Source organism: Colletes latitarsis, chromosome 8 (genome assembly GCF_051014445.1).
Source record: "Colletes latitarsis isolate SP2378_abdomen chromosome 8, iyColLati1, whole genome shotgun sequence".
Lineage (NCBI taxonomy): Eukaryota > Metazoa > Arthropoda > Insecta > Hymenoptera > Colletidae > Colletes > Colletes latitarsis.
The window spans coordinates 27,570,660-27,584,709 of record NC_135141.1 but is presented as its reverse complement, the minus strand read 5'-3'; the positions used below and the strand labels follow the sequence as shown (position 1 = coordinate 27,584,709).

Sequence of the window (14,050 nt, the reverse complement as noted above, 5' to 3'; positions counted from 1 at the left end):
GACGCGAGTACCGACGATTTCCATGGGGATTGCGTCGAAATCCACGGATCCAACGAAGCGCGACATATCTACGCGCTCGCAGGATCCCTATTCCTCGGCGAAAGAGATTAGGGCGTTATTAAATCGCAACGCGAGTTCGGAGAACGGTCGTTTTGAGGATGCTCGTCGGAGATGGCCTGGAACAGGAATAGCAAGTATGACGTAAGCGCCCAATCTGCACGCGAGTAAACGCACACGCGAATCCATCCGAGTGTCGGTGACTTCACCGACGCCGTCGTCGCGACACCGTCGGTTCTGTCACCACTGCAAATAACCGAAGAAATCGATGCAAAACGTTTCGATCGTTCGTTCGCTACCGACAATTCGTTCTCCAACGAATTCACTCTTCCGAGCGGGGCGAGCGTCCGAAATAAAAATGTTTACATTAAAACGCTATACCCATTAAACATGGAATGCTACGTTCGAACAAAGTATTTCTTATTTAATCCTTAAGTACTGACATCAGTCCAGCGGACCACTTACTTACTCTTTGATTATAACATTCTCGATTCGTAAGAGCGAAAGTATTATGGTCGTGGGTCGAGAAGCCATGTATCATCGTCTACAGATAAGGTTTTATGTTTAATAACGGCAGGTTCTATCATTTCAATAACTCTCCTGGTTCGTAGAGCGAGACATAAACTTACATTTTTCTTGTGCTACGAAAACATAAAACCTCTGAAATTGATGATTCTCCTGGCTCAGAGAGCAAGACATAAACGTATGCCCATAAATTATAAAATCTTTGATATAGATAAATTTATGCCATACTTTATGAACCAGAAGAACCATCCATTGCACGGGTTTTGTGTTTAAAAAAAGATGATTGAAAATATGGGACTAGGTGGAAATACTCTCGCAAACTTCTACTTAAGTGAATAAAGATTTGTTTGAAAATTAATTTCTTCGATCGCCTGTGTAACCCCTCAAATGAGACAATGGCGATTTTCAGAAACGAGCGTTTGGCGATCGCTGACCTTGCGCCGGAACTGAACCTGTTTTTTTACGCAACGTGACGCGACTCGCCTGTTACTCGAAAGGATAACAATTTTTCGAACGGCGATAAATTAGTTGACTCACCGACGATTTACTTCTGCACTCGGATATTGCGTAATTAACACCACGATTCTTTCCCCGACCGTTTGCTCTTAACTTTCCATTATTTTCTACCGTAGCGACTAAGCTCTTGGCTGAAAATTGCGAAAGTACGAACGATTTATCGGTAGGATCGCCATTGTTAGAGACACAGAGTACGTCGAACGGGTATTGCAAACGGCGTGGTTCGTGTCTCGAATCGAAATTGAACTCGTTCGCGGGCCAACAGTGAAAATCGCAACAACGACCGCTTAGGAATCCGACGAGTAACGGGGCGATCCTTTACTTTCGCTGTGTGAGTGACTTGCGAGGTACTTTTGCTTTTACGATCACGATGACGTGCTATGGAAAATCGTCAGGAAGGAAAATATGATCAAATTACAAATACAAACACGGTAAATAACTAATCCTGAGAAATAATAATTGAGACATGGAATACCTATATGCCTTTCTTCCATAGACCATCTATATTTTCTACGTTGACTCAGATGTATCTTACACAGAGTCTCCTACACAACTAGGAGAAACTATATCTGCAAAACGATGAAAGGTCTCTATAAAAAAGTATCAGGGTACTTGTGCCCCAAACCTAACAGTTCAAGAATTATAACGCTTTAAATTTAATACAATCTACAATAAAAACTATTATTCATTGAATGCAAGTCCTAAAAAAATAATGTACCTTTAATGAGCGAGCAAACATCATCATCTTCGAACAAAAATATCCAAAAGCTATTTTCCAGTCTACAACCACGTAATTTCTCAAATAAGAAAGAGGCAATTTCTCTTGCCCTTAATAACCGCGTAAATTTTATAGCCTCTGCATTCGTCATAGAGTGAAACGCGAGCTTTTTCTGGATGAAAAAAAACTGAAGATACTCGGTATTGCACTGTGCACTTTAATTAGTTTCTTGTCTTGCTATTTCGTCGAGATGCGAAGGTCGCCTACATTTTTTTTTGGCTGGAACGTTTCGCCCTGCAATTCGAAACGGTATTACAAGCCAAACAAAGAAGTGTTAAGGGTGTACAGGGTCAAAAGTTAATAGTTACCGATTAAATGCTAATGTTAGAGTCGCGGTTCCGCGGGCTAGCATCCGATTCCGATGTTTGATGTTCAAGGTGATGCGGGAACGGTACGCGGGAACCGACCGGATGCATCGACAGTAATTTATCCGCCGTCAAATGGGTTTGTCCTTCGATGCTAATTCGTCTAGCGAAAGTCACGGGGCTAATCAAAGACGCGTTAGCGGCCGGGCAACCGAGACGAGCCCATAATAAAGAGCAGGTCCGTGTTCGAATCGCTCGAGATCAATGCACGACCTTCGGGGTGGTCGTACCAGAGTTATCGAACCTGCAGATTCGATCTTTTTCTTTTTTACACACAAAAGACCATCAAGCTCCAAAGACCACCGCGAGAAATGAGTTTTCGTGGGAGCATGATTCGCGTAGGCTAACACGCGTGGGCAGCCTGGCCTTCAAAGTCCTTCGGTAGAAAAGTAGGGACCAGGATCGTCGTACGCGTAGGCTTCCGATAAGTGGGAGGACTGGATTAAAGGCATCTCTCCATTACGCGTAACTGTACGTAAGGCCGACGAGAAAGTCGTCGAGTTCCGCTGCCAAATCTTCATTTTACCTTTCATCTTCGTGTCAGCCATCCGAGTTTCACTTTTGGTACGAAAATTCGGCGTGCAATTCGGGGCAAGCACGACGCCTGAATGGTGGGCCTTCGAACCAGGGATTGGAAAGGTTCTAAAAATGTTGTGGGTATGCGAAAAGTTTCCATCGTTTTCGGGCCAATTTGTTTTATGAACGCGATTTGAACAATTGCGGAACCCACTTTGTTAATATTGTTTGTTTAATCGGAGAGACTGTGAAATCTATCGCTCACTTTGTAGGTTAATTGCCAAACGCGTAATGAGGCAGACCTATCGATATATCGATCGAAAGTAGCACGCAGAGCCACATACGTGCAACGGTAGAAACTTTTGCATACCCCTAATAGATGTTAATGGCTGTTATATAAAAGTTTTGACTGACGCACTTGCAAAGAACCGAAATCATGTTGTAACTATTATGAGTGGGAAAGATTTGAATCGATGTAGAACCGATATTGTTGGGTTGAGTCATACGTAATTACCGTTTTCCCGTATGTACTTCACTTCCATTTTAACACGGTAATGTTTGGCACTAAATGATCTTTATAACTTACTCGCTCCATGGAGTAATTCAGAAACTCGGAGGAAGAAGGTAATACAATGTATCCATACTATAGACTATCTTGCACCTAATCAACATAAAAGTACAAATTCATGATACTTAAGATTATTGTTCTGTACATATACATCAAAAACAAGTTTATTAAATGTTATATTTATCCGATAACTCTTTATTGTTATTTGTTTTTTATTCAGCAGATGTAGCTTTTCTTTGTTTGCGTTGCTCTTTGCGCTTTTGTTTCTCAGCAGCATCATGGAGGCGCCTCTTCTTTCGGAGCAGCCGCATTTCTTTAGATCTCTCCTCGCGACCTTTCATCATACTCCTGTACAAGTTTCGGTGTTTTTTCTTGATCATCCGTTCCCGAAGTCGATACTCCTGCCTCTCCTGACGATTCCTCTCCCATGGATCTTCTTTCGTCACCTCTCCACTTTTCACCTTCATTTCCTTTTTCTGCGATTAATAAACACACAAGTGATAAATTAATATCGCGAGAACCTTTGTAATATTGTATTTCATCGACGATAATAGCTAACCTTTTGCAACCGATCTTGTTGCTTCTCTTTGTCAACGTTCGACATCTCTTCGTCGGAATCTTCTTCTGCGCTCTTCACGGTTTCTTCGTTCACGTTTTCTTCCACGTTTTCGTCTCCTTCTTCATCGGCATTATCTTCTGATACTTCGTCGGATTCGCTTTCCGCTGATGAATAAAACAAAGATTACTCTCCATTATAATATAATATACACGAAAACATACCATCCTTTAATTTAAATCCAGGGTCCAAAAGAGTAAGTTGTTCTGGTGGCATGTATACTTGATCGTGTCGACTGATCGAGAATGGCGAAAGATGCGGCGGAAGTATACAGCCCATTAGATACTTTTCCACTGGCAACAACTCCCTAGCATTAACTGAATCAAAAACCCATTGTGGTTGTACATAATATCTGTAAGTGCGTAAAGTGATTGAAATGACTGGAAGTACCCATAAGCAAAACAAAGAAATCACGCATTACCTAGAAATATATTGTTTCGTCATCCTAGGTCTATCTACTATGTGATGAGTTATTGTTTCGTCGCTTTCGTCGAACGTTGCTCCGACATAGAGCAACTTATCCCAAGACACCTCCGCGCCAAAACATCGCAGAATAAAAACCAACGGTTCTCTTGGTACTTCTCTGTTTAAAAAAACCTTTAAGCCTTTGAACAGTGTTTTCAATTTTTTAATTTTTTCTGCTTCTATCCTGGCTTCTTCCAATTTAGTGGCATCACCTTCCTAAAATATTCCCATACGTGTGAGTTCGCGGACCACAATTAAATTCTAATAAATTCTAATAATTTACTTCGTAATTACATTTGAAAACTGATCCATCTGTAACTCTTCATCTTCTGCATTCTGTACGGAAGGATCTAAACTATTTAATGGTACATTTAATGCACTTATTCTCTCAGACACATATGTCTCCTCATCAACAAGCATCTTTTCATTATGTTCTATGCATAAAATATTAAATATCATACTAATGAATGCATTGTTTTTGTAAAAATAAAAAAAATCATCTTACCACTAGTAGTAAATTTTGGTGGATAATATAAATTAAGCGTATGATAAAGCCTATAATTAACAAAACCTAACAATACAATGTAGAATTCCACGAATATAGACATGATTTTGAAGTCTACATCATCCTTTGTTTGTGGTTCAAAACAAAAGTGATGAGGTACAATCCAAGTTATTGTTTGTCCTTTAATTTCAGCCTGATAATAATATCCCTTAATTGATACAAATACTTTGCGCAATGCCTTAGCATTGATCACAGCATGTAAAAACTCAACTGTCAGTCTTCTACATAATAATGATTGATCTCTAGGTATACGATGAAGAGACGGAAATGTGCTAAACAAAAAACACAATGTCAAACAGTCATCCAGATCTCTGAGAGCATCGATGAATGTTGGATAACGTTCTTTAACAATGTGATCTAATTTTAAAACAGGATGATTCCTCAAATGTCTCTTCATTTCTGAAAATTCTTTTAAAGCTCTTGCCCTAGCAACTTTCCTATTAAATATCTAAAAGTATGGCATTTTGTTAGAAGTTTGTAAATTTGTATCGCAACTGTTGCAACAATGGTTTGATCCAATGTACCTTGCAGTCGCGTAATTTCCATATTATAGGTTCATGCAATAAAAATTGAATGTCTTTCTTGTGATATAATGTTTTGATACCAGGCTCACCCTTCTGAGCTCTTTTACGATTACGCGGTTCTCTTGGATATATGCCTTTTAATATACATAATCGCCGAAAATCATTCAAGGAAAGCTGCAACTTTTTCAAAGCAGCTTTCCTTGACATAAACTGTGCTCCCTCTCCAACTTCATACTACAAATATAAAAACATTTTGTCGACATTAACTTACGATACAAAATAACCTCAATTGTTTTAGCATTATTATTTACAACGGAAATAGAAACCATCTTAACATACCTTTTTCTTTCCTATTACGACCATTCTTACTTGTGATTTTTAATACGATTAACCATTTAAACACTATATTAACAAATTATAAATAAATCGTAGAAAAATTCCACGTGCTCTCCTGAAGAAAACTGAGTTTAGAACGTAGATTCAAGGAATTCAATGGTTCAGAAACATCGAATAGCGCCACCACGTGATGCTAAAATTAATCGAAATTATTCAGACCAAACAAAAAATATGCACGTATGTAACGGGATATTTATAAAAAACAATCGATATTTTTATTTTTTATATATTTTGATTGCGCACAGCACAAATTATATACAAAGTTATACGTTAGCACATTGCATTAACCTTTTTAATCATCTTCGTCCGAATCGCTTTCACCATCACTTTCATCTTCTAATTCTGGCATAGGAAAACGTAGAATAGCTGCTATTCCCGTAAGTTGTTCTAATTCTATGTACAACATAATTAAAAACGTTGTAAAAATGTTGAGTAATGTCAAAACTTAAGTTGTTAAACTGAAATACGCGAAACTTACGTTCGCCAGATACATGGAGACTCGAAAATATTTTCACGTCTCCGTTAGACTCTCTTACACTTTCGACTATCTCAACATATTCTTTTCTCAAAGCAATATCTTGACACCTAGATGTAGGGATTATTACGATAAATAAATAAGTAAAACTAAATTATAAAAAAATATTATTTTAGTCTTTTATATGGATGCCGCGTCTAAGTTCAGAAAGTTTTGCTCATTGTTAGACGCGGGATCCATCCGAAAGCCATGAATACTACTATTAACTCCGACCACGAAAGCTTTAAATCTCGATTATTTATTTACCTAAATAATTTGTCCGAGATAAGCAACGTTTCGATAGCTTGTGATTCGATAGCCTTATTAATATGCTTTTTTCCATAAAACGCTCTAGAAGGATCAGTTTGCAATATTGTATAAAATGCTTCTAGAGCTTTCACCTCGCCTGCTGCCTTCGTATCAGAGATTCGAGAGATAACAGCTGGCTCAGCCAAAACCTCTATTGTAAAAAATTACGAAAATATGTACCATTATATTTCCCTCACTTTCTTAAAACAAAAATTAATTTACCTTTTAACGAGTGTTTGAAACCGGAACTCGAATGGACAAGTAAAAATTTACCCTTATTTTCTAATATTACTTTGTTGTCTGTTTTAATGGCCTGTTGTATCATGTAATCCATATACTGATCTTTAACAAAACCAGGACTAGCCAGAATAATACATTTCACAATATCAAAATTGATGTGTCTCAAGATTCCTTGCATTATGTTATCATAAAATCTTGCTAAACCCTAAAAATTATCTAATAAACTTCTGTTTCGTATAGACACGATCAAAATTGATTTAACCCTTACCTGGTATTGTGGGATATTTTAACACCCTAACGATTACATTTATTTTATTCGTAGTTAACCCTTTGCACTCGGCTGTCCCTTCTGAAAAGACATCGTAAATCTAACAAACAACTCGAATGTCTCTTCTAAGAAGACACAAAGAAATTTTTGGTGATTATAAACGACAAAATTACGCAAATGTAATACTTTTTAAAAATTATGTCGGCACTTACTGCCGCGGTTACTGCATTACAAATCTGTGATTGTTTCAAACATTATCGCGCATTGTAAAAATATAAGATGTAAAAGTTTGATTTTTTTGTCAATAAATAAGTTCAGTAAGATTGCAAAGCAAATATCTGTTGCTGGTAGCTGACCAGAGGAAAGTCTTAGAGTGCAAAGGGTTAATATTATGCTCTAATATTTTGTATAATCAACTGCATAGAATAAAGACAATTATACGAGAAAGTTGCCGCTTTTTATTTTTTAAGACGATATTTTAAGAGATAGTAATGTCTCACGATTCTAAATACGATACCGGTTAAAGGTTAAAATTAATAACTGAAACCTTTTCATGCTGTGAAACGTTTCCTTTTCTTTTTCTAGGAATAACTTGGTCTATTTTAGCACGTACTATTGTCATATTTGAAGTTATTAAACAAATATGCGCTATGCCTTCTTGCATCACCACAGCTGCAACATCTGCATTCTGAAGTAAAACATATAATTGCTCAATGAAAGTGGTTTGTTGTTATTATTATTATTTTTATCATTACAATTATACCTGTGTAGGATCACATGCTGTATCAACTCTTTCCAATGAAATAGAATCCCATTTAATTTTACTAATTGTAAATTTTCGATTTTGTTCTACATCCAATGTGTGATATGCTCCCATCTGCAAAGAATTATTGCTGCATATGATGTGCATTCTTCATAAATTTTTCGGTAATTGTAAATTGTATTACCTTAACATGTTTATTTTCTTCTACATTTCTACCTTTCAGTCTTAAAACACATGCTTGTGTATCAAAATCAATGCCTTCCACAGATATAGTAAGGGTAGTTCTCACCCTATAATTATTAGAGCTACCAGTTGCAGATTCTGTTTGCACTTTCCTAAATACAATCCAATATTAATCATTATGCTTTCTCTCAGTTGTTTCATAATAATAAGCAACATTAACATTCATACCTAATAGTGGAACAAGTAATAAGATCTCCTTCACTAATTAGATTATATGCGTGCCACATATCTTCTGTATTTTCTGGGACAAGGGTCACACTCCTAATAATTTTTGTTCACATTGAATTTTAACAGTCCTTTGCTCTCAATATAATAGTTTATTACTAGTCTACTTACCCTTTTCTATCTTTATCAATATACTTTGATACAAGCTTCATTTTATGCTATTTTTTTTTATATTATATCTGAAAATGTAACACATTAAACGTACGTATAAGTATACCAAGTTTAAACAAATTGTATTAACAAATACAAAGTATATTAAAACTCTGAATTGGTGTTAGTTTTGTAATAGACTTTCTCGTGATATTTCAAACTCATTTTACGTATCAAAGAGTTAAAAAGAAACGAAGTACAAAACACAGAAAACATTTATCTAATAGTAATTACGAATCACATGGCATATTAAAATAAGAGCTGATTTATAGGTTAGGTTCGGGTCAGTTCCGCTTAACATTTCGTAACGTTTGAAAAATGTCACGTAATTACCTCAAGTATAATTGCACTGATTTGTATTTTAAAAAATCATACATTCCGTGTTTTACGCTTGATTGGAATGATGTAAAATAAATTGTGCCATATGTCAAACATGATACTTTTCCGCCGATCAACAGCCCCATTCATGGTTCGATTACCGAATTATCTCTAAATACAGGTTTACAGATGGCGTGTGAACGAAATTCTACAAATTTAATACAACCAAAGATTCGTTACTTCGTTCCATTCGAGGGGAATACGGCACGCTAAACACATCTCCCTACTCTTTGACTAGATTCTAATTGCCCCACGCCCCACAGCTGGAAATATATAGCGTTCTTTAAGCTTTATAATAGGTTATGAATCCAACGCAAAAATTATTAGTCTAGTCTAAAACACACATATCTATAGTTTTATAGTTTAAAAATATAATTAATATCATTATTTAAATTTACATTTTAATAAAAAATATTCTTTAAAACTGAATATTCATTCATATGACAATTTATAATTAATACATATAATTTATCAAATTCGATGTTTCCGAACATATCAATTTACATACTTTCACTTATATTAACTTATAAAAAATTGTATCCTTTTTAGTGTTTAATCTAATAAAAATCTTCTTCTGCTGTATTTTTTGTTCCCGATGTTTGATTTTTTATCTGCTCTTGGCTTCTGTACATAGATGCTACTTGCTGCGCCGAAGTGGCTTCCTCGTTAGTTTTATCATCGCGAATGCGAACAAATCGTGGAAATCGCAGAGATACACCCTTTTCTGGGTCAACGATTCCACTGGCTGCCTTATGAACAGGCGAGACAGACAGGTCCGCGCACTTAACTTCCCAAACTTGGATAGGTTCGAACCAGTGATCGGGTTCTTGGGATGCATCGTAACGATAGTATGTCTTAGTTTGAGGTATTTTATGTTCTTTAAAAAATTCAGTGTGTTTCTGAAGATCCTCTTCGCTAAATCCAGTACCAATCTAATCAAAGACATAGAGGATAATACGATCGAGAAATTGCACGCCTCTAATTGCTGTGAATTTATTGCGAAGTTAACGATATTCACCTTACAGATACTCTGATATTCTTCGTTCTCTTGATCGTAACAAGCCAAGAGAAATCCTCCATAAGTTCCTGTTCTCTTACCTTTTCCTATGTATCCACCAATAACCACTAAATCTAATGTGTCACCTACACCATCCAAGTAATCTTTTTTGAGTTTTAACCAATTTCGAGATCGCTTAGCAATCTCGTATGTTGCATCCTGTTCCAAGGTCTTTACCATGAGACCCTCACAATTACCTATTTAAATGTTATTATGTATATTTTGATACTTAATCACTGTTATATAAAGAATCTAACCTTTGACCGATTCGTCTAAGAAATCTTGTACTTCTTCCATGGTTGATGTATCTAAACTAGTTGCGAATTTCCATTCTCCTTCGATTTCTTTAAAGTTTTCTTTCAATAGCTCGCGACGTTTTACGAATGGTTGTTTCACTAACGATTCGTCGTTTAAATAGAGTAAATCAAACATAAATACACATACATGTACCTTAATATCTGCCTCATTCGCATCCTGTAATAAAAGAACGCATATAAAACTTCTGAATTAATTGACAATACGAACTCTATGTAAAGTTGATACTACTTTGCGTTTTCTTGTACTGAGTATTTGGAACGGAAGTATTTGCTTATTTTCATTATCCCAAGCAACTGCTTCGCAGTCGAGTATACAACTTTTAATACTCTCCCCTCTTGTATTTTTGAATCGTCCTATAATATCGGGGTATTTAGTAGTATTGTTTTCCTGGTTCCTACTGTAAATACTAATGTCACCATTTTCAGCAAAATGAATCTGTAAAATATTTATTTATAATTAAACTTCGCTCTATTTTCGGCGGTATGTAATCACGATATTCTTAATGACCGAGGAAAATGAACCTGAGCTCTTTCTCCGTCGTACTTCCACTCGCAAGTAAATTTCAACCCTTCGAAACGCGTTAATACTTCTTGAACACCTTTCGTGGGATGTGCTAACATAGGTTTCATAGGTATACCAGGTGTGATTTTACATTTTTTCGGTAGCTCCTTAATTCCTTCTTTCAACAAAACTGGAACTATTTTATCGTAATTCGGACACTCGCTAGAAAAATATGTTTCGTATTGAATATATTAAAATGTCAGTTCAGGTAATCGTAACAGAAGAGAACCATTACCAATATGTTGTTTTAAGAATAAGCGACGTCTCATCGTACTTTTGCTTAAAGGAATCGCTCGACATACTTTTACTTGCATCTAAAATCTCTGGTGAAGAGCCCTGCTCTGGTGGAGTCATTGTACATGCCAATGCTAACGCCTGAAAATATTGACCGTTCATTAGATTATTATAACTCTATAAAGTATGTGTGCACTTACCTGTAATACAGATTGTTCTGCTAGGCCGATTCGAAGCTTACCCGCTAAGGACCTGATTAAATATCTGGCTTCAGTAAAACGACACGCTACGAATAATGACTGAATTTTATCCAATTTTTTGGTTAAAGACTGTAATTAATTAAACAAAGATTACATTTACATATCCGTGGAACTGCGGCATATACGTTAATTTTAACAAGTATCATACCGCAGAACCAGTCATTTGCGCTATCTCCTTCAATTTAGAGTACACATTAGATACTGTTAGTGGAGGTGGTTGAAACATTGTTCTTTGATTAGAACGACTTCCCTCTGCCACAATACCCAAGTCCCCGACTTGCTGTACATCTGCTTTTATTTGAGCTAATGTTCTACCAGTACATTGTGCAATAGCTTTCATAAGATTTGTATCTGCTACACCCAATTCAATTCCTGGAACGGTTCTGCGTACATAAATCTTTTCCGGACAAACACATTTTTATACGCGTTTACCTTCGTAAGCGGGTGCTAGCTGATTGAGACACAAATATATACTTGGAAGTAAATCATTTGGACTTAAAACTATGACAGAACGGAAGTAATTCGATAAAATTTCTATTATCTTCAATCGCGCGCTTGTTTCTTCGATCAACTCCAATGTACGTGTTAGCGCGATGTATGGTACTCTATGAAAAAAGATTATTAAATAATATGTTCATACGATAAATAAATTATTAAAGAAAGATATAAAACATACTTTTCACCCTGTTTCCAAAATGCATCATTTATTGGGTGATATTTTGAGGCACTAGGATTATAAGAATGACTTCCAGGTTTCTTCTTATCCCCATCATTTTTTATATTTTCTGTTTGTTTTGGTGCTAAAAAATATATATTGCATTAAATATGTCGTTTCTTTAATATAGATAATTAAATATTTACCGAAGAAATTATGCATCTTTTTAATAGGCTTCTCTTTATTATCTTCTTTTTTTTCATCTTTATCTTCTTCATTGTTTTCAGCACTATCTTCAATTTTCTTATCAGACTCTTTTTCCTCGTTTAGAACTTCTTCGTCGGATTCGTTTTTTTCGCTAATCGAACTGCTTTCTTTTCCATTGAGATCTAATTTTTTTGGACTATCTGGTATCTAATAATTGATGTAGTTAAATATTAAATTACATTTACATTTGAAAAAATTGTACAATGAGTGAACATACTTTCACTGGCAAATGACCATCTTCATCACTGGAGTCATCAATGGGTGCTATTATTCTTGATCTTTTAATAACTTTCTTAGTAGCTTTTTTTGAACTTGTTTTAATATCAGACTCATCAGAAGATTTTGGAAATTCAGAATTAGGAGAACCAGACTGATTCTCATTTCCTAAATCTGAATCACTCTCTATTTTAGTCTCTTCAGATGTCTCATTTTTTGCAATATTTTTCTTTTCAGTACTTTTTGATTTATCAGTCTTTTTCTTTTTTTTAGTACCACTACTTGGAGTTTTTGCCTTTCTTTTTTCATTTTGCTTAGATACTTCAGGTGACAACTTGATTTTAGGTGTTTTTCCTTAAATATTTGGGCAATATTAAAAATATGTCACATGTAATTTATTTTCAATGTACTATTAATTGTGGAAATGATGTAAGCCATTTAACTGTTTAAAAGCCATACTTCTAAGCAAGTTATTGTTGGCATATGATTTATATCACTATTTTGTTACTAGTACAATTATGTATATAACTATTTTACCATTTGTCTTTGACCGTGGAGTCTTTGATGTGGTATTTCTCTTTGAAAGTTTATTTTCCGATTTCTTTGTAGAAGGGGGACTGCAACAAAATTATCATGAAGAAATATGTACTATAAGAATAATAAATAGAGTCATTTTTCAAAATACTGATACCCATTCTGGAATCAATCATATACATAGTATATTTTTGCAAATATTTATTTCAATTCCACTTACCTCGATTCGCTGTTCTCCGCGCTATCTTCTCTTTTTCGTTTAGCACTTCCGGGACTATCTTGTTCATTGTCAATAACTTTGCTGCTAGCATGTATCCAATTAAAAACATTGTTTACTGTCAGACGCGAAACATTGTTCGATCGTGATACTTTATTCATACAAACAATATGCCAAAAACAATTGGAGTATACAGTTACCCGTGCAAACGCCACAAGTTTGAACATAATTGCAAAATCTGATGAAACAACAAAGAATTAAATTATAACATACCTTGAATTACTTGTATCGCTGCTATCTTTCTTCGTAGTTGCTTTCGCGAAGAACGATCTATGATTAATTCAAAAAGAAATGAAAAACATATCAAAGAATTTGTATACCTGTTAATTCTATACAATGCAAAGTCAACAAAAATTTAATTTCAATTTTTCGACGTTTTACTTACGTTATGCTACGCTGTGCCATTTTCGCGCCGTTTCTAACCTTAGCATGGCACTGAACGTCGACTTTTCCCGCGTAATTCCACCAACATAATCGCAGACATATTGAAATTTTAAATTTTAACGTACGCGACAATTTGTTAACGTACAAAATAAACGAATTTAAATATATAGATCTGAAAGCTATCCATTTTTATTACGCGAGTTTGGTTTTGTTTGGCAAGAATTTCATTGGGAAACAGTGGAAAGTTGATATTATTCTTTACAATCACAAACACAGCAAGTTTCTTGTAATTTACCATTAAATAAA

General features: G+C 35.4%; 3 protein-coding genes across 6 annotated transcripts; all 3 read right to left on the bottom strand.

The window, feature by feature from the left end:
- Positions 1–3,488: 3,488 nt before the first annotated feature.
- On the bottom strand, positions 3,489–5,975 carry LOC143344283 (pescadillo homolog). The gene is made up of 8 exons (XM_076770169.1): positions 5,835–5,975; positions 5,496–5,729; positions 4,912–5,419; positions 4,701–4,840; positions 4,363–4,622; positions 4,106–4,293; positions 3,885–4,048; positions 3,489–3,801 (listed from the first exon to the last, which is right to left on the bottom strand). Exons 1-8 carry the CDS (start codon positions 5,856–5,858, stop codon positions 3,538–3,540), a joined length of 1,782 nt encoding a protein of 593 aa, XP_076626284.1. The 5' UTR covers positions 5,859–5,975; the 3' UTR covers positions 3,489–3,537.
- Positions 5,976–6,101: 126 nt separating this feature from the next.
- Positions 6,102–9,128, bottom strand: LOC143344260 (protein pelota-like). The gene is made up of 10 exons (XM_076770127.1): positions 8,937–9,128; positions 8,565–8,632; positions 8,397–8,489; positions 8,170–8,320; positions 7,986–8,099; positions 7,770–7,910; positions 6,937–7,159; positions 6,673–6,865; positions 6,370–6,476; positions 6,102–6,284 (listed from the first exon to the last, which is right to left on the bottom strand). The coding sequence occupies exons 2-10, from the start codon at positions 8,603–8,605 to the stop codon at positions 6,184–6,186; spliced, it is 1,164 nt and encodes a 387-aa protein (XP_076626242.1). The 5' UTR covers positions 8,606–8,632; positions 8,937–9,128; the 3' UTR covers positions 6,102–6,183.
- Dnalig1 (DNA ligase 1) lies at positions 9,122–14,034 on the bottom strand. 4 transcript variants are annotated; one of them, XM_076770125.1, is made up of 16 exons: positions 13,746–14,034; positions 13,574–13,630; positions 13,304–13,387; positions 13,087–13,166; positions 12,551–12,903; positions 12,273–12,480; positions 12,088–12,211; positions 11,844–12,016; positions 11,560–11,783; positions 11,352–11,480; positions 11,153–11,292; positions 10,878–11,079; positions 10,585–10,791; positions 10,296–10,512; positions 10,000–10,235; positions 9,402–9,913 (listed from the first exon to the last, which is right to left on the bottom strand). In XM_076770125.1, exons 1-16 carry the CDS (start codon positions 13,763–13,765, stop codon positions 9,539–9,541), a joined length of 2,829 nt encoding a protein of 942 aa, XP_076626240.1. In that variant the 5' UTR covers positions 13,766–14,034; the 3' UTR covers positions 9,402–9,538. The 4 variants fall into 4 exon arrangements, with proteins under 4 accessions (XP_076626239.1, XP_076626240.1, XP_076626241.1 ...); XM_076770126.1 differs by having other exon boundaries at positions 13,304–13,384; XM_076770124.1 differs by lacking the exons at positions 13,574–13,630; positions 13,746–14,034 and adding an exon at positions 9,122–9,244 and having other exon boundaries at positions 9,490–9,913; positions 13,304–13,567.
- Between the last annotated feature and the right edge of the window lie 16 nt (positions 14,035–14,050).